Genomic DNA, 19,842 nt, shown 5'->3' with positions numbered 1-19,842 from the left:
CAAGTCCTTAAATTACTGTAATATGATGCGGCTGCTAACAATTTAAAAGTCAGTTTGCTTCAGGATGGATCTTTAGCCCAATGTCAATGCCAGATCATCAGTCAAGTTCCACGCTCAAGAAACAGCAAAGTATTTTGACCACTGTGTGTAAAAACACTTGTTGCATGTTTAAAACCTCCGTTTCCCAAGATATAATTATATTTTTTTTCCACGAGAGTTTGCAACAGGACAAGACTAAAGCACATAAACTGATTTGCTGTAGTGTTTGTATCAAGCAGTTTTCTTTTTTCCAATAAAACACAGAGGGAAAAGTCACATAAAAGAAAAGGAGGGTTGAGCCAGCTAGTTAGTATTGTATAGTGTAGACACACTGGTCATCGTAGCAGGAGATATACCTGCAAACGCCTGTGTACATAAACTGCCTTATCAAAGAGCACGCTTCTACCTAGGCTTTTAAAAACTTTTACCGGACAAGAAGCAGAAACAGAAGAAATGCTTGTGATTGATGCCCCACACCTGCAATAAAGATTATACTGTATTTAAGACTATGAAAACCTCAACTTGCTGTTATACGCTGGGGGGGAAGGGGAGGAGGGAGAGCCAAGTTTCTAGAATCCCATGTTTTTGTGGTACCTTCTCAACCTTTCTAGCTATTGCTTTTCCTCTCCTTTCCCCTCCCCCTTTCCTTCCTTTTGTCATGGTTAGTCTTTTCCTGTGGTATTTGCAGCCTGTTTCTCCTTTTTCTTTTGGTCCCTTCTCCACCATTCAGTGCCCCTGTCTCTTTCCTTTAGTAGGAATTGTTTTTGATGCTCACTTTGTTTTCTTATAATCGCTATCATCTAATCTCTATTAACTCTTCCTTTTTCAGCAAAGGGAAATAATTTAAAACCAAAACAATCAAAGTTTTCTAGATCAACTGCTTGCAGCCTCCTGGCTGTCTGCCATAGCCGACCCAGGCTCTGAGCAGGCCTCTGCTGCCTGCCACAAAAGCCCTGGCTTTGGCGAGGCTGCAAGCAGCTGCACTGGGGTCCATGCCGAGGTGGACGGTGGGGAAGAGGCTGTGGCTGCACTACCACAAGGATCAGGACCCTTGCAGCTCCCCTGCCATCCGTCCCAAGGTGCGCATGCCAAGCAAAATGACTTGTGTGCCATACTCTGGAACATGTACCAAGGGGTTGCCTATCCCTGATCCAAGATTTGATTTAAAAAAATCCTCTCTAACATGAAGATGACATTAAAATAACCACAGTTAGTTGCATCTCACATTACTGGCACATGTGGACAGAGCCTGGAAAAAATTATCACTACTTTTTCTCCCCAGTCTCACATTTGGAGAAAAAAGTGTTTTAAGATTCCAACCAGGGTGCTGCTGTCCACAGATCGGCTCAGATTCTTGATCTTCTGTAATGGATCACATCGGCTGCACCTGGACCTGGACCAAGGAGCACCAGGAGCTGCAACGAGCCCCGCACGCCAACCGCTTCACCGTGACGCCCCGCATGAGGACCTTCCGGGAGAGGCCGTCCGAAACAAGTACACCGGCAACCTGAGGGCCAAACCTGACCAGGGCAAGGCCTTCGACGTCACCTCAAAGTGGGATGCTAGCAACCATTTCATGCCCAGCGGGAGCTTCACGTGCTTCGTGGACTGGCACTTCCTCCACTGCACCCGCCTCAACTGCCTGCCTCTGAACGGGGCCGTGCGCTTCGGCCACCGGGACGAGAGGTGCCGACGGTGCGGCTACATGGCCACGTGCTGTGCAGCTGCAAGCCGCACGCCAGAGCCTGGCAGCTCAACCACAACGCTGTCCGGGACCGCCTGGTGAGGGCCATCCTGGCCGCGGCAGGGGAGATCTCCGTGAACCGCACCATCCCGGGCTGCGAGAGCCAGATGCGACTCGACACAGTCATCACCAACAAAGAGGCCAAAAAGGTTGTGATCGAGGACGTCACCATCCCGTTTGAGAACTGGCGTCAAGCCTTCACCGACACCCGGGCTTGCAAGAGGGAGAAGTATGTCCCGCTGGCCGACACCATGAGGGGCCGTCGCTACAACATGACGGTTGATGCGCTCATCGTGGGAATGCTCGGAGCCTGGGACCCCAGCAACGAGAGTGCCCTGCGTGCCTGCCGCGTCTCTCACCACTACACGAAGCTGATGCGCTGCCTCATGGTGTCCGATGCCATCTGTTGGTCCCGCGACATCCACGTGGAACAGATCACGGGCCACTGCCAATACTCCGACCCCACCAGACAAGCCACCGCTGGACTGGACCCGGAGGGGACCGCCTGAACCTCCCCCCTACCCCCCCGTGCGCCAGACGGACCTTCACTTCACTCCGAGAGGATTCTTCGACCATGGACGACCCTGCTCCACCCGAAGAGGACCCCCACGATGAGACTCTATATGGACTAAGGCACTTCCTCCGAACCACTCCCTCCACCATTGCGGAACATTGTAACAGGTTTGTATGCATCTATCTCCTTTCTCTCTCAGTGTCGCAAACCCCCTCCTTCTCCTTCTCCCTCCCCTCCATCCCCCACCCCCGGGCTTAGTTGGTTAACCTTGTATCTCCTGTAACCTAGTTCCGTTCCCCTCCTCACTCCCATCCCTCTATAGTTAGTCCCTCGTTTGGGCAATCTATATTTCCCTATCAGCTTTGTCATCTTCTTTCTGGATTCCCAATCCTGAACATTTACTAATACAACAGGCATTACAATGGTGACTCCCCAAACACACTATATGACACGCTCCTCCTAGGGGTGCACCGATAGAGATTTTGGGGGCCAATACCAATAGCCATTTTTAGCTGGAGGCACACCAGCTGATACCGATCCAATTTCTGATACAGCTGCATGCAGCTGGTAAGTGTGTTGTAATGAAAGGGGAGGGGAGGGAAGGGGCATGGGGTGGGGGGGCAGATCAACACCCTCCACAGTGAGGGAGTGGGACAGGGGCTGGAGTGGGTGCTGCCTAGCCAGGGCAGGCGTGGGACAGAGCCATGGCTCATCTGGGAAGCGGTTTTTATTTGGTCAAATTATTGGCCACATCAGGCTGATTTCTGATCCAGTCAAGATTCTTTATATTGGTGCTGATCCGATATCAGACCAATGTATTGACGCACCTCTATAACTCCCCCTTCTGTCATAGTTGGAGTCTCTCTGCTACTGCAAAGAAATGGCCTAATCTCCCTTCTTCACCCCTGCTTCCATTTTAGGTCCGTCCCCTTAGTGAATAGCTCCAATGCTCACTTCTGCTGTTGTTCATGCATTTTTCAGGCTGGACACAAAACAGCTACCAAATTCTGAGCTATTTCACTGCTATTTATGAGGTTCCCCCATTATGCTGCTACAGTCTGCGAAAACTATAAGTAGTTCTGTAACTATTCTAGAATAGTTGAACTGGCATGGTCCTAGTACAAATTCAGTCACTGTGAACTGGTTAGTTCTTTGATCACTTGTTTTAGCCTATTTTTCACGTGCTCATCCTTGGAGTTGAGTATAAGGCTGTCACTTGCTCATACTTGACACCACTGGTAGAACACCATGGGACACAGGTCAGCAAGCTACGGCCGGTGGAGCTGTGCCTTTGGTGGCATTCTGCAACAAGGGGATGGTGACCGCAAAGAACCACAGTTGGACACCTAGGGCTTCTCTTCCTCCCCTGCTCTGCTGCTGGGTGGAAGGGAAAAGCAGTGGAAGTGGCTGGGTCCTGGACTCGAGCTAAGTCTCTCCCCCGACCCTCAGAAAACATTACAGACCCTGCCCTTGAAAGCAGCCAGTAGGAATCAGTAGGATATTCAAAACTACCCAAATCCTTATTTACATGTAAAATACTATTATCCTTTTAAACTACAGTAGTAAGCCTACCTAGAATGCGACTCCTGTGTAAAACTGCTCATACTGATATAGCTGCTTCCACACTAGGAGTTGTGCTACCAACTAGGAGAATTATTTGGGTCAGATGAAAAAATAAAATAAGTCTATACCTATATCTATATTGATACAGATAGGTTGGGGGGGGGGGGTTATAACTATCTGTACAGAAACTGCTCAAGAGAGACGTTATAGGTATCTCCTTACAGACTTAAGAATATACCCATTTTCACTTGAAAATAACCTTACAAATCATGAGTCAAGTCGTAATGGGTAGATGCTTTTCCTTTTACAGTTGGCTTTGGATCTGCAGAAAGCTGACTCATCATGACATTTTCATACTCACCATGAGCAAGTGAATTTTTCAAGCCCCTTTCCACCAACAGCAGGTTACATGGTTTTTCACTTACATTGGAAGTTTCAGAAAGACACAGACATTTTATAAAACAACAAATACACTGGTGCTCCTTACCCTGATATGTCCCATTCCCAAAGCAATCCAGACCTTAAGCAATAGTGAATTATAATAAAGATATCGGGATTCAACGACAGTAGAAGCTACACTAGTGTTAAAATCTCCACATTTTAGGTAGATAACACAAAAGAAGGTGCTGGCTTTACTACAATAGCTGTTCACATATTACAACCTCTGAGGTCCTTCAAGACAGTTCCAAAGTTTGCAATACTGTAGAAAATGACAACAGACGGTTAACTGCATACCCATTTCAACTCCTTTCCCAGTATTTTGAAGAAAACTGATTTAACGTTTGAACACAGGTCATCTTACCAATTTCTCGATTTAGAATCTTTTCTTCTCTGTTGCCTACTGGTTCAATGACTTTTAGAAAAGGCTGAAAAAGCCGCAGGTCACAAAGTCGCCGTGTCTCATCAAAAAATTCTTCTCTTTCTGCTTCTTGCGTAACACTTACAAAAATGTAAGAAGACTCATCTTGGAGGAGCTGGTAAAGAGGGTATTTTCTTGCTTCTTTAAAGAGCTCGTGCTTAATAGTGAGTAGTGTGGCCTCACGGAGGCATTCTAGAGTCACTATCATTCCATTCGGTAGAAGACACTCTACGAGGATTCTTGGCGGCATCAAGTGGATGCCCCATAGTTCACCAGACGATGGTCTTGGAGGCATTTTCTTAATCTTCTGATTACCTTACAATGGGAACTGATTTAAAACGGATTCCTATAGATGAGACCTAAATAAAAGTAAAAACGTATTAGAAAGAAGAATGCAAACACAACATATTAGAATCACTAGAGCAATTTTATCTACAACTCGTGTGTAAATCTGAATAATACACATCTGAAGACAAATAAGAAAATACCGAATAAGCCCAACTTTTTGCAGTTTACAAAAACAAACAAAAAACAGGCCGCCAAACCTGATGTTAAGACAACCCCATGGATTTACTTTAGTAGTTTAACTAGAATTAAACAAGTCCCTCAAATGGAGCAATTAGCAGCAATTGAAAAAAAGTACTGTTATTAGTTTCCAGCAAAAATAAAGCACCAGGACTGAGAGCCCCATCTTGATCCTGGTGGCCTGTGTGAGCCCAGGGTTTTCACGCACCCCCGAGCCTTGGGGATCATGGCTGCCATGATCCGCCAGGCCTGGGAGTTTCAAGCTGGGCATAGTGCACCCCTGTGGCTGGGAGCTGTCATCTGATAGGGCTGCCCAGCTGCAGGGGAGATCCTGCTACACGTGCAAATTAAAACTTGATAGCAGTCAGCTACGAAGTTAGTACATATTTTCGAGGTCTAACTTCATAGTTGGTTGGAGCTTTTTATTGTGCGATAGGTACTGTGCATGTATAACTCGTCTTAAAGGTAACTGTGCAATTAACCAATTAATTGCCCAAATACCTGTTATGTATAGAGGGGGCCTAACAAAAAGCTTAACTGTTTTACCAAACACCTAAAAGATACTGTTGTTTTCTGCTAGAAAAAGAACAACCTGAAGGACAGGGAGCCTCAATGGCATGTGTAGTGCATAACTGAGACCACACTTCTCTTCTGGCAAATGTTCTGACAGTAGTGGGCAAGGATGCCAATCACCTTCCTAGCTTTGCTCTGAGTCACTACTTTCCTATCAGGCATTTATTCTATTCTAATTTCCTTCAATGAAACAGAGATTGCTCAGGCTTCCTTCTTTCTGGCAGTTCTGATGGTGTGGAGAAGTCCCTGATGTGCTCAGCAGTCTAGCTGCTTGCAGAAAGAGTATTTCTGTTAGTCTGCCCTAGCTATCAAATAGGTATACAACTCATAAGCCATTTACACCAAAACATTTTCTCTCTTTAAACAGCATGAAGGTAGATGCACATACTGGAGTTGTATGCACACTCATTCCATGTGCACGTTAATTCTGCTTGCACATGTAAGCACACCTCCAGGGTCTGGATTTGGAGAGCAAACATATAAACAGAAACTGTCTGACTGGATAATTGGCAGCTTGTGTTTTTGTTTCAAATATTTTCAAAACTGGAAGGTTGCTGGGAATAAAGATAATCAGTTCTGCTCCTAAATAGCTCAAGGAACACAGTTAGAACAAATTATTTTGGAATGGATGCTACATAGGCCCAATTAAGGGTACACGTGAGCACTTCCAAGTAAGACTTACAATCCTCCAGAATTTAGAGTACTAAAGGAAGCCAACAAGTACAAACACCCAGCCCCCTCACTGTCCTCTCTTGGGCGGATTAGATTTCCCAATTTACCATGTAAAGGCATTCTCCATTCACAACCCTACTAAATGCTTGCTGCTGTCATTGCTCATTTGTGATTATGTTTTTAAACTGAATGCAAGAATCAAGTGCGAAAATATAGCATACTTAGCTTCCTTCCTCAATATAGGCAATTATACATGACACGCAAACATGCTTCCACCTTGTTTCCATTTACATATATACATGTTTCCACTACTAACAGCGATAATGCTTTCAGTATAATTTTCATCTAATCAGTCATTTATCATCCGTTTTTCCTTAGTTTGTGCAGTTCCAATACAGCAACTGCACAAACTAAGAGCAAAGCAGTTTAGCTTTTGTCATAAGACTCAACCATTTGTTCTGGACAGATATGGCAGTCTTGTTTCCTCCAAACACTGCAGTGAAGCTATCAATAAGATAGCCTGGCTATCCTAACCGCAAAATTTTCATTCCAACAACCATTTGTCATAAATTGTTATATGCCATTAGCCAAGTCTCTTGGGCTTATTTTTTGTCAGGCACCGATAATCTAATTCTGATCAACGTTGACTGGAGGCCTTCCAGTAGCTTACTGCTATTCCTCCTCAAGCACTCCCCTCCAAAAAACTAAGTTTCTGAGTAAGTGCCCAGGGTCCCTTGCAGGCTTGTACGGTCCATGCCACAGCCTGTGATCCTGCATCTTCATGTCACCCCTCCTAGCTGGATCAGCGGTTTTCAACCTTTGGGGACTTGAGGCACAAATCTATAACTTTTGTGACTTGAGTGGCACCCAACATAAAAAAACTAATCTATATTTTACAGTGCTTACTTCCATACAGAGGAACCAGGCAATGGAGGTGGGGCATTGGCTAGGCAGGAACAAAGCTGAGCTTGCACTTATTTCCTGGCACCTTGAGGCACCCGAAGGATCTTGTGGCACCCCAGGGCACCAGAACATCCTGGCTGAGAATCACTGAGCTAGATTAAAGCTAGTCTGGGTAGGCATGCCCAGGCTATCATCCTATCTTGAACTGCAGCATAGGTATGCACATATGCAAAGAAGTGGGAGAGTTGATTCAAAATACTCACTGATCTACAAGTCAACATTTTTTCAACAACTATTTTAAATGGATTTTTCTGTGTTCCAACACTGCAATTCTATCGGTTCCTGGTAATTATAATAATTTGGGGGGGGGGTTAAGCCCTGAATGGCTTTCCTCTGCTCACGTGCACCAACTATTCATCCTCAGCTCCAGCTTTGACTACTGCTTTATTTTCTAGGCAGCCTTGTTGCCCAGCCTGCACTTCCAGCTTCCTCCCCCCGTTAGCTACAGCTTCCTGACCACACATCCACCCACACAGATCTGCCAAGCAGCAATGGGAGCATACACTGTAATCCAAACAATTCTTCTTTGGGAGGAAAGCAGCAGAGCAAGAGACAGCTGCAAGCAGGTCCCAGCATGGAAGGGAGAAAAACACAAAAATGCCAAGTGCCTAGTCACAGGAAAACATTGAATTCAATGGCTGCACAGAGCCTTGAGGTCCCCAAGTGAGATGAGCAGGGCAGTTCTACCATATAAGCCATTGTTTGAGGACCTTTTATTAAACTCAGATGCAACCGACTGCACAAAGAGGGAACCACCTTTGCAACTGCAAGGACTAGAAAATTAATTTTAAAAATAAAGCTAAGCTTCTAGAGCGGTATTCGGTAGAATCACAGGACACCTGGGGCCATGGCCACAACGTCACTGATGATCAGTCAAGAACTTGTGATAGCCTGCACTAAGCTTCTTAGCTGCCAAACAGCAAGGGAGGACTAGGGTATCCCATTTTTTTGCATTTTTATCACATCAATCTTTCTTCTTTCATGAATTATTATTCAGGGTCCAATTCTTAAATCTGAACCTGGTCGGGCTGAGGTGGCTGCCTGGTTTCTGAACAGAAGCTGCAGGGCAGGTGAGAGGGAGGAGGAAATTAAGTTAGTAGATGCATTCCCTGACCTGTTTTGAATTAAGTGGTAGTGGGAAGAGACTTAGTAGAGCAACTATGTTATACTGCAGGGGTGGACAATTATTTGGGAATGAGGGCCCCATGGGGAGTTTTAATGAGCTGTTGCAGGCTGGGTTAGCACTGCCTCCCACCTGCTACAATAACTCATGACAACTCCCTATGGGGCTGTGGGTGGGTGGAAGGAGCACTGTGCAAAGCTGGAATTACAAGTCTGGGTCACAGGGTGGTGATAGCTCCAGGCCAGGGCCGGGGCTAATGGCCTGCTCCTTACATACCCCTGCCTTCTGCGGGGTGGGGTGGGATAGGATGAAGGGGGGGGGGTGCTGCTGGGTCCCAAGTGCCTGCTGTGGGTGAGGGGAGGGAGGGGGGCACCTGGGCAGTGCAATCTGTGCTGCCTCCACAGCACTCTGCATGGAGCCAAACCCTACCCACTTACGCCAGAGCAGCTCATGCCACATTCCCACCAGCGCCTACAGCCTGGCCAGGTACTGTTCTGCTCCCCCTGCCTCCAGTGGCAGCTCCTGCTGTACCAAGCAGCTTCTGGCAGGGCTGTTCCCAGTACAACTGGAGCCTGCTGGGTGAAGCTCTGCTCCCTCTGCAGCGGTTCCTACTCCTGATCTTGCCCCTGCTGTGCCACACCACTCTGAGCAAGCAGGCAGCTTCAGCAAAGTGGCTCCAGGAAGGTGGTCAGGAGCTGAGGATGGAGCCACACAGCTGAACTGCCTGCCACCCACAGCAGTGTGGCATGACATGTGCAGGAGCAGGTTCCAGCAGAAATGTTCTGGATGTGGCTGCAGCCGGATACTGATCTGCTCCCCTTGCCTCCGGTGGTGGTTCCTGCTTCTGCCCCTGCTGAGCTGTGTGGCTGCTGGTGGGCGGACAGGTAGGCAGGCAGCTTCAGTTGGGTGGCTCCTGCCCCAGTGCATGAGGCCCCAACTCCAGCTCCTGCCCACCCTCCCGGGAACAGGAGCTGGAGCCCCATGTGCTGTAGTGGGAGCCACCCAGCTGAAACTACTCATTCACCTGGAACAGACCAGCACACAGCAGTGGCAAATCAGGAGCAGGAGCTGCTGCTGGTGGGGGGGGGGGGGTAACAGAGTAGCACCTGGCTGCAGCTGCACCAGGAATAGCCCTGCCAGAAGCTCTGCCAGGGCATGGCTGTGGGGACTGGCAAGAGTCTTGTGAGGGCTGCCCCAGCAAAAGTGGGAGGGTCTTGGCCCCATGCAGAGTGCCATGGGGCAGGCATGGGCTGGATCCAGTCACCTGGTGGGCCAGATTCAGCCTGCCGCCCATATTTTGCCCACCCCTGCTACAGTGGTTCCTGCTGTAAAGCTTCAGTGGTCTTTTCTTTTCAGTGGTCTTTTCCATAGTGTAGATCAAAAAAACACACACTGTACGTACCTGTAGCTCCAAGCCACCGCAAAGTTCAACCACCATCACCATTGGTACTAGCAAATGCAAGAGCTGGTTGTTACGGTATACAGGTACCACACTTCTCAGAAGCACTTTTAAAGACCTTCTCCATAATTCAGGACCCAAATCTAGTCTTGAAAGCAATGACTAGCTATCATTCTGAACTCCAACAAGGTATTTCTATTTTAAAACTTGCCCACAGATCTATTTTATTTTGCAGATTAGGCAGATTCAACCTAACTATACCGGAAGGCTACTCATGAAACAGAAACATCCACCTGCCAGCCTGACTTGTTGGCTTGGGAGGTCTGCTGCCTGCCAGAGGCCTGCATCTGAGATGCCATAGAAAGGTTGCCGATATTCATCTGGCCTTCTAAGTGCTGTCCCATGCTGCTCACAGGACTCTGAAAGGAAGTTTACAAGGACGGAAACTTGGTCATTGTTAGGGACCACTACCATTCTTGCAGTTTTTCGCATGTACCCCCTGTAGGTGATGGGTAGAGAGGCCCCACTGGCCCTGCTGTTCATTCCTGTTGGCCAGGAGTTGAAAACTGCAGTTTTAAATGCCACAGCCCCTCCTCCAGTCAGCAGTAGGAGGCAAAAGCTGTGGCATATTTAAAACTGCAGTTTCCACCTCCCTACTGAGCAGGGGCATGCCATGAGCAGTGGGACCCCCTCCACCAATTAGCAGTGGGGGGTGGAGACAGCAAAATTAAAGGAGCCGCCATGCAGCGCACTTCCTGCGCAAATTCCAGTGGTCCCTAGTCATAGTACGAGGGAAGAGTATAAGAGTATTATACAGACATGCAGGGAAAAAGTTAGGAAGGCCAAGGGCCAATTTGAAATGCAACTGGCAAGTCTATAAAAGGCAATAACAGGGGTTCTACAAGTATATCAACAGTAAGAGGAAGACCAGAGAAACCAAAGTTTCTTTATGGAATGCATAAGACCATCTAGTTATGGAGAATTCAGAGAAGGCGCAAGTATTTAATGTCTTTTTTACATCAGTCTTCACAAATAGCGACAGTTATCAGATGACAAGTGCATTTAGCTGCAAAGATAGGGAAGGAGACAAACAACCTACAGAAATGGCAGAAAAAAATTAAGGATTACTTAGAGAAGTTAGATGCTTTCAAGTCAGCAGGGTCAGATGGGATGTAAATACTTTAAAAATGTATTTGTTTAACCTCTTCTCATTATACTGGTTAAATGATTAATCGATAACACAGCAGCTCAGACAGCTGCGGCTGGGAACCACAGAACCCTTGACTGGGGGAAGGGAGAGGGGAGGAAGTGAGCCCAGCCAGACAGCACAGCCTATGTGAAGCCCTGCACTGGGAGGGAGCACCTGTGTACCAGCAGCTAACTGCTTAATTGATTAGGCTGCTGCTGTCTTCCTCTTAGGCTATAGGTACAAGTCCCTCTCCTTTCTCCCCATCCTCTCCTCCTTGTTCCTCTCAGGGCACCACATGGCTTCCCTCCCAGCTTCCCTTCCAGACTGTGCCAACCCTGAGCTAAGGCATAATAGGTAAGCTAACCAGCTACCGCTGCACTTATCAATTAAACCATTAAGCGTTTAACCTTAAAAATTGGCTAAATGATCAGCTTAACCTTAAAACTGGTTAAACAATTAACCGTTTAACCTTTCACATCCCTAGCCACTGGCTATCCTCTTTGAGAACTTGTGGAGGTTGGATGAGGTCCCAGATGACTGGAAAAGGGCAAATAAAGAGTCTACTTTTAATACAGAGGAGGAGGAGTATCTTGGGGAATTACAGAATAGTCAGCCTGCTGTTGATACCTGGAAAGATCATGGAGTAGGTCCTTGAGGAGTCTACTGTGAGAACAAAGGTGTTCAGGAACAGCCAGCATGGATTTAACAAAAGAAAGTCATGCCTAACCAAATGATTTCCTACTACGATAAAAAGATAGGATCAGTGGATAGGCCAAGGCTGGGGAAGGGGAGCAGTGGATGCCTTGATTTTAATAAAGCTGTTGATACCATCTCCCACTCTCACTAACAAGCTAAGGGAATACAGGCTGGATTAAAGTACTGTAAGGTGGATATATAACTCATTGGATCGTTGTATTTAACTAGTCATCATCTATGGCTCGGTGTGTTGGTGGGAACGGGTATCAAGTGAGGCTTTTCTCTGTAGCTAGGCAGAACTAGGAACAGCAGCCTCAAGCTGCAGCAAAAGGAAATTTAGGTTGGAGATTAGGAAGAACATTCTCACTATAAGGGTAGTTAAGCATTGGAACAGGCTACATAGAGAAGTTGTGGAATCTTCATCCTCGGAAGTTTTCAAGAGCGGGTTAGACAGACGCTGGGATGGTTTTGTCAGGTATGATTTTGTCTTGAGCAGGGTACTGAACTAAGTAACCTTAAAGATCCATTCCAGTCCTGCTTTCCTACGATCCTATGAAATTCAAGCAGGTGCCACTGCTTGGTAATCAAAGAAAATATGTAAGTTATAACACTGATTGATTTGTTCTCCACCCTGAAGCTCACCCAGCTAGCAGGTACTTTGGCAAGAAGAGCTAAATCTGCAACCCGAGTCAACTTATTTGCCTCTACAAAGGATTACAGATGACACAGTGTCCACATCTGTACATGTGCTGGGGTGGGGAATAACGTCCTCTATGCTTTTCTTTATTCTAAGGATTGCTTAGCATTAGCATAAAGAGCTCTATCACTCCACAGAGTTTGCAGCAATGAAGTCCTGCAATGCTACCATTATCCACTGACTAGCATAGCAGCTTGCAGGCAGAGAAGTTCAACCAACATCCTTCCTTTTATTTTCTCTCTTGAAAAAGAAAACAAGAAGCAGGAGCTGGGTATGAAAAAAGAAAGCATCTCAATATATTAACTGAACCACTGCATTCGGTAAGTAGTATTTCTTTGCAAAAACAACGCAATTTTGCATCATCACTGGTGTAAAAACATGCCATTATTATTTGCAATTCAAAACAGACTCTAAATACTCATTCCAGTTCTATTAGTCTACACTTGCAAGTGAATAAGCAATAAACATGCTCAATTTTAATTAAGGTCTATTAGATACTCTAATGGCAAAATAAATTTCATTAAAATTACTTTACTACAGGATGCAGCAGCTTCTTCTAACTCTGTGGTATCTTATATATCCCATTATGATTTTTATACATATTTGATTAGTCGTCTTAATTCAATTCCCTCCACACCAAAAACCACTCACTGATATTCATATGTCACTGTATTTCATTCATACGAAACAATTTCAATAAGGTTTTTTTAATATTGCACGCAAGTCTGCATTACTACATGTGTATTTTATTCTTCATTTATTATACTCCCAAAATCAACCACAAATTTTCCACATTAAAATAGCCTTTTGATTTCAATGGATTACCCCAAAGCAAAATTCTGGGAAGAATAAGTCATTTTTCTTTGGGTAAAAATATTATTTTCACACTTCAGAATGTGAAGCCTTTGTTTCTTTTCAGGCTAGCAATCTAAATACCATGCATTCAAAGCTGAAAGGTTTTTTCTTCCCCTCTTCAGGCATGTCAATCACTCCAAAACTCACCATGAAAAGGGAATTGGCAAGGTTGCCTGTCTGTCTGCTTTTGCTGCTGTCCAAATCTGCTGTGTGGTGACAGTAAAACTGCCTTCAGTCAAGATATTTTCAGTGTTGTTGCTCTTTTGTTCTTCCGGCCTGCCAAGCTGGCATTTTTCCAGAATAGACACAGCCCAAGCATCTAATACAAAGTCCTCCACTGTAACACTGCCATGCTAAGAGCTTTTTTTCCCTTGCATTGCGTATGAAGAGCTTCCTCAAGTCTTTGTATTTTACTATGTTATTCTTTTAGACAAAATTATGCAAATGTGATACTGACCAACATTTCTTATCCAATGCAGAGCTCATACCAATAGGAGGGATAAAGAGAGATTCTGCCCTATCAAAACAGCTTAGCTAAACATGCTTCTATTTTTAAATTCCCTGGGCAAGTAGAAAACCCCCTTGAATCTACCCTGCTACAAAATTTACCCACAGCTGATGCTGAGTAGTTTTTACTGCTTGATGTTAACAGTGGTTTCTGAGATGGTGCTGAACTCTGTCCTTGGTTGCTCTTGCGGCTAAACCCAGGTTTAGAATAGTTTCAGCTGCATCTATTGCTGGCAACTGGTATGTTTTGTAACACGTACAAGAACTTACAGGAAGCTTCTCTCTCTGACAAGCCTCACCATTGGTAAATGTTCATTACAACTGAAATCATCATTAGAACAAGTACAGGACTGAACATGGCCCTACACAGGAAGCAGAATTCAACTAGTTAGGTCCACTTAAAAAAGAGTTAAAAGTGCAGATTTAAAACCTTATAAAATTATTTTAAGCATAGTTCCAACACATCCCATTCATAAACAAACCTTGCTGCAAAAAGACCTATAAAAGTACTCAACTGCTTTTACCAGGATACTTTTCTGCTAGAAACAAAGCTAGATTGTAAAAACATCCCCTGGCTTATACTATTAGTGCCACCAGTAGAGTTGTAGCTGTGGAGCATGAAAGTTAGAGACAGACATTCAAAAAGCCTCAGCCTGAATTGATTCAACCTTTGCAGGTTAGTCTAACCTGGCTAGGCTGAACCGGTTTTCAACCATACACACAATCCCTCTGGACTGGGGAAATTCAGGCACATGAAAAGAAAAGCCCCTTTTTTGCCAGTGCAGATGAAACCTTGCTAAACAACTACAACACAAAGCAGTAGAGCTGAAAACATGCTTAAAAGGAGTTTAAACAGGATTACCCAACTCAGCCTAAAGCTCAGTCAGTGCAGATGGAATCTGAAACTGGGAAAGACAGGTGGAAGCCCGGGGCTCTCCAGTGTGGCTTGCTGAAGGTCCTCTGCTTCTACCCTCTGTCCCTCAAGGCACCTGGTAATTTTGTTGTTGTCCTCACTTACTATTTGGGGACCACAGGACGAGGATCCTGGGAAACCAGAGTGCTTGAGAGTTCTAGATCACTGCCTTCACTACCACAGCTGGACTATTCCTCTAGGGACCGCAGGAAGAGTGGGAAGCCTGTTCTTCTTCCATTTTCTTCTAGTTCAAGACTCGTCTGCCCTTTCTATCAGTTAAAGTGCATAATACAAAGGTGAGAATACATGACATAGCCACCTTTATTCCTAAAAGATGCGGGCTTTCCATTATTAGCTTCTTTACTTGGGATGAAAAACACTTCTTTAAAAGCACTGCTTGCCTTGTTAAGCCCTAAAAGCACAGAGGCTTTTGAAAAGCCAGTGTGAAATCAAAAAGCCAGTGCAGTGCGACTGCCTTAAGATTTCATGTCATTTCAATGCATTACTCCAGTCATAAATTCTGGTCAGTGTATGGCAACAGCTTCCCTTCCAAAGGTTGAAAACCTCACTCCCTTACCATTGCTTGTGCCCTGAAGCTTCTCTATTATATCTACACATACAATCTGGAGTGAAGCAAGCAAACAAGCACTGGCATTTTTTTGAGCTGCACAAGCTAAGTCTGCATTGCTGAAGATAGGTAGGGGTATACAGAATAGCAACCGCCTTTGCAACTGTAAAAATAAAACTGCCAGGCTTCCCTCCTGATTATGGATCAGTCACATCACAATATAAAATACAGTAAGAAAGGAACTAAGTGAGCTCAAAAGAGAAGGGCCATAAAAACATCGTATCAATTTATGCTTTCGTTTTGTGTAAACAGACCTCAATTTAAGTTTTGCATGCTGAAGGAAAGAGGAATTTTCTGTCCTTTCTTTTGGAAAAAAAACCCCTAAATGTGGGGAAAGGAAGGCCTATTTTAGAATTATGTTTTCCTAAAAGTGACGAGTTGGGTAGCACACCCCCACCCTCCAAAGTATAATCCTTTCCTTTCCTGGGATATTTGAAACCCAGAAAACAAAACAGAATCCTAAAAAAAACACATACACAAGGACAAGGAGAAAAAAAAAATAAGAATAAGGACACACCAGGTGTTTTGCAAGTTTGATCCATTCTCCCTCTTTCCACAACATATACTAAACATCATAAACAGGAGTATACCAGGTTTAACGTGGAAGTAAAAAAAAACTATCTAGGCACTTCTGTCCTAAATACAGGCAATCTGCCTTCACAGCTATTAACCTAAACCAGGGGTGGACAATTATTTTGGGCGGAGGGCCACTTACAGAGTTTTGGAAAGCCATCGAGGGCTGCATGACAGGCAGTCAGGGGCAGACAAATATTAATTTTCTAAATTTTTTAGGGGCCCCGCAGGCCGGACAGGATGGCCTGGCAGGCCGCATCTGGCCTGTGGGCTGCATTTTTCTCCACCCCTGACCTAAATTATTAGGGTCTGTGTTTGAACACGAGAATTAGTTATGTAAGCCCAAGTGTAGTCAGCCATACTGCAAGTAGGCTGCTAGGTCTTTTCAGGGGTAGCTTCCGATATTTGATATGATTCGGTTTACTGCAGCACTCATTCTTTCTCTGTGAGCTGTAGGACACGTCTGTTCTGGCACTGTGGGTAGTCACTTGTGGTAAATCAGCAATCAGCACCAACCCTGCATTTTCACTGCAGAGTGGGTAAGTTAATTTTTCATTAGGAATAATCACTAGGGCTTCAGACCACAAAGCCAGACAGGCCAACCAACACTAGAGGTTGGGTGAAAGGACTCTGTAAGATTGTGGTTCTCAACCTCATTAGGCTCAAGGCACCACCTGGAATATGCCAACTATAAGCTTTCATTTCGACTATGGAAAAATAATAGCTGCGTCATTAGGCACTACAGGGATTTGGAAGCAGGGCTAAAGGGTCTGGGGGCACACGTGTTCTCGTCGATCCTCCCAGTCTCGGGCTATTGGCTGAGGAGGGAGAGAAGGATCCACGTAGTCAACCAAAGACTGTGGCGCTGGTGTCACCGGGAAGGCTTTGGCTTTCATGACCACAGCCCGCTCTTTGGCAAAAGAGGCAGTGAACTGCTGGGAAGAGATGGCCTCCACCTCTCCCCCTTGGGGAGGAGGCTCTTCTCAGCCAGACTGGCTGACCTGCTCCACCAGGCTTTAAACTCAGCCCGCTGGGGGACGCGGGGACTACCGCCACGGCTGGCCCGCTGAACAACCCTTGCAAAGCCATCAGGCTGAGCACTTAAGGGAGCCCACCCCGCCCCAGCCCTGGTACAATCTGTGGGCAAGGCAAGAGCCCCCAAGGGGACAGTCGCCTGCCTGTACACAAATGCCAGGAGCTTGGGGAATAAGTAGGAAGAGCTTGTCCTCCTGTGCAATGCAAATAATTATGACATCATAGGGATAACGGAGACCTGGTGGGACTCCACCCATGACTGTACCACAGGTATAGATGGCTATATCCTGTACAGGAGGGATCGTGTAGTTAAAAAGGGGCGGTGGTGCAGCTCTCTATGTTAAGCAAAGCTACGCGTCCCTGCAAGATGATGTTGGCGACCAGGTGGATGACTGGAGACCCTCTGGGTTAAAATCCATGGGGAACACGGCACAGGGGACGCAACGGTGGGAGTCTACTACAGACCTCCCACCCAAAGTCAAGAGCTTGACCAGGAGTTTGCCCAGGAACTGGCTGAGGCCACACGCTCCAGGACCATGGTTGTCATGGGTGACTTCAATTACCCGGACATCTCGTGGGAGGATTACTCAGCAAAATCCGAGCGGTCGCAAAGCTTCCTCTCGTGCATGGATGACCTCTACCTGACTCAAGAAGTCTATGGGCCAACAAGAGGTAAAGTGCTGCTTGACCTGGTACTGGCTACGGGGGACGACCTAATCAGCGACCTAGTGATCGATGGGAAGCTGGGTGACGGCAACCACGAACTGATCACTTTTACCATCTGCCATAAAGCTGGCAAGTCAGTCAGCAACACAGAAGTCCTTGACTTCAGGAAAACCAACTTTGACAAGCTCAGGAGGCTTGTCAGTGAGGCCCTAAGGGACCACGACCCCAGGGAGAGGGGAATTCAAGAAGAGTGGTTGCTCCTCAAGGGAGCAATCCTCAATGCATAAGCTAAGTCTATTCCATCTCAGAGGAAAGGCAGCGAGAGGGCACAGCAGCCCCCCTGGCTCTCTAGGGATCTAGCAGACCCCTTGAGGCTAAAAAGAAAAGCCTACAAAGGATGGAGGACGGGATTCACCTCCAAGAAGGATTATTCTGCACTGGTCCGGTCCTGCAGGGAGCAAACCAGGAAAGCCAAGGCTGCAACTGAACTCCAACTAGCTTCGAGCATCATGGACAATAAAAAGTCCTTTTTCAGATATGTGGGGAGCTGGCGGAAAAGCAAGGGCAACATTGGACCCCTGCTGAACCAGATGGGGCAACTGACAACTGACGCCCAGGAAAAAGCCAACCTATTAAATGGGTACTTTGAGTCGGTCTTTCATCAGTCCCATGGGATGCCCATGCCCACCACGGGACAGGGCAGTCCAGGTGAGGGAGATCCCCTGCTCTCCATAAAAATTCACCTCGTGAAGGAACACCTTGAGAGGCTGGATACCTTCAAGTCAGCTGACCCTGACAATCTACACCCCACGGTACTCAAGGAGCTGGCGAGCGTCATAGGCAGCCTTTGGCATGGATCTTTGAAAACTCCTGGCGCTCTGGTGTAGTGCCTGAAGACTGGAAGGCCAACGTGGTACTTATCTTCAAGGAAACAAGGAAAATGGATCCGGCTAACTACAGGCCCATCAGCCTGACTTCTATCCCAGGGAAGATCTTAAAGAAGTATATTAAAGAGGCCATCCTGAATGGACTGGCCGACGCCAACAGCCTAAGCGATAGTGAGCACGGGTTTGTTGCGGGTAGGTCTTGCTTGACCAATCTCATGTCCTTCTACGACCAGGTGACCTATCACCTGGACAAGGGAGAAGAGATTGATGTCATATATCTTGACTTCAAAAAAGCCTTCAATCTGGTGTCCCATGATCACCTGTTGGTGAAACTGGCCAGTTGCGGCCTTGGGTCCACCACAATCCGCTGGCTGGGAAATTGGCTCCGTGGTTGGACCCAGAGGGTTGTGATTGATGGCAGTCACTCATCACAGTGTCCTGTGACCCGTGGGGTCCCCCAAGGCTCTGTCCTTGGACCCATATTGTTCAACATCTTCATTAATGATGTGGACATTGGAGTCAGGAGTGGACTGGCCAAGTTCGCTGATGACACCAAACTTTGGGGCAAAGCATCCACGCCAGAAGACAGGCGGGTGATCCAAACAGATCTGGACAGACTTAGCAAATGGGCGGATGAGAACCTGACGGTGTTTAACACTGAAAAATGCAAGGTTTTCCACTTAGGGAAGAAAAACCTGCAGCACACTTATAGGCTCGGCAGTGCTACACTGGCTAGCACTACAGAAGAAAGAGACTTGGGGGTCATCACTGACCACAAGATGAACATGAGCCTGCAAAGCGATGCTGTGGCTAGTAAAGTGACCAAAACTCTGGCTTGCATCCATAGATGCTTCTCAAGGAGATCCCGGGACATCATTCTTCCCTTGTACCCGGCCTTGCTGAAGCCACAGCTAGAGTACTGCGTCCAGTTTTGGGCTCCACAATTCAAAAAGGATGTGGAGAAGCTTGAGAGAGTCCAGAGAAGACTCACGCATGATCAGAGGTCAGGAAAACAGACCTTACGACAACAGGCTAAGAGCCATGGGGCTCTTTATCCTGGAAAAGCACAGGCTCAGGGGTGATCTGATGGCAACCTATAAGTTTATCAGGGGTGACCACCCAGATCTGGTGGAACGTTTGTTCACTAGAGCACCCCAAGGGATGACAAGGTCAAATGGTCATAAACTACTACCAGACCGTTTCAGGCTAGACATAAGGTAGA

General features: G+C 46.4%; 1 protein-coding gene across 4 annotated transcripts in view; it reads right to left on the bottom strand.

Moving 5' to 3' along the window:
• Positions 1-19,842, bottom strand: part of PIK3CA (phosphatidylinositol-4,5-bisphosphate 3-kinase catalytic subunit alpha) — a 72,413-nt gene that overhangs the window by 44,456 nt on the left and 8,115 nt on the right. For all 4 annotated transcript variants that reach the window (XM_090051222.1, XM_090051221.1, XM_090051220.1 and 1 more), the window contains exon 2: positions 4,663-5,078. In XM_090051222.1, the coding sequence (XP_089907348.1) occupies positions 4,663-5,014 (352 nt within the window). In that variant the 5' untranslated portion in view covers positions 5,015-5,078. The remainder of the gene's footprint in view (positions 1-4,662; positions 5,079-19,842) is intronic.

The sequence above is a fragment of the Crocodylus siamensis genome, chromosome 6, assembly GCF_052110815.1.
Source record: "Crocodylus siamensis isolate JL-2025a chromosome 6, ASM5211081v1, whole genome shotgun sequence".
Taxonomy (NCBI): Eukaryota; Metazoa; Chordata; order Crocodylia; family Crocodylidae; genus Crocodylus; species Crocodylus siamensis.
This window is presented reverse-complemented; position numbering and strand designations above follow the sequence as displayed.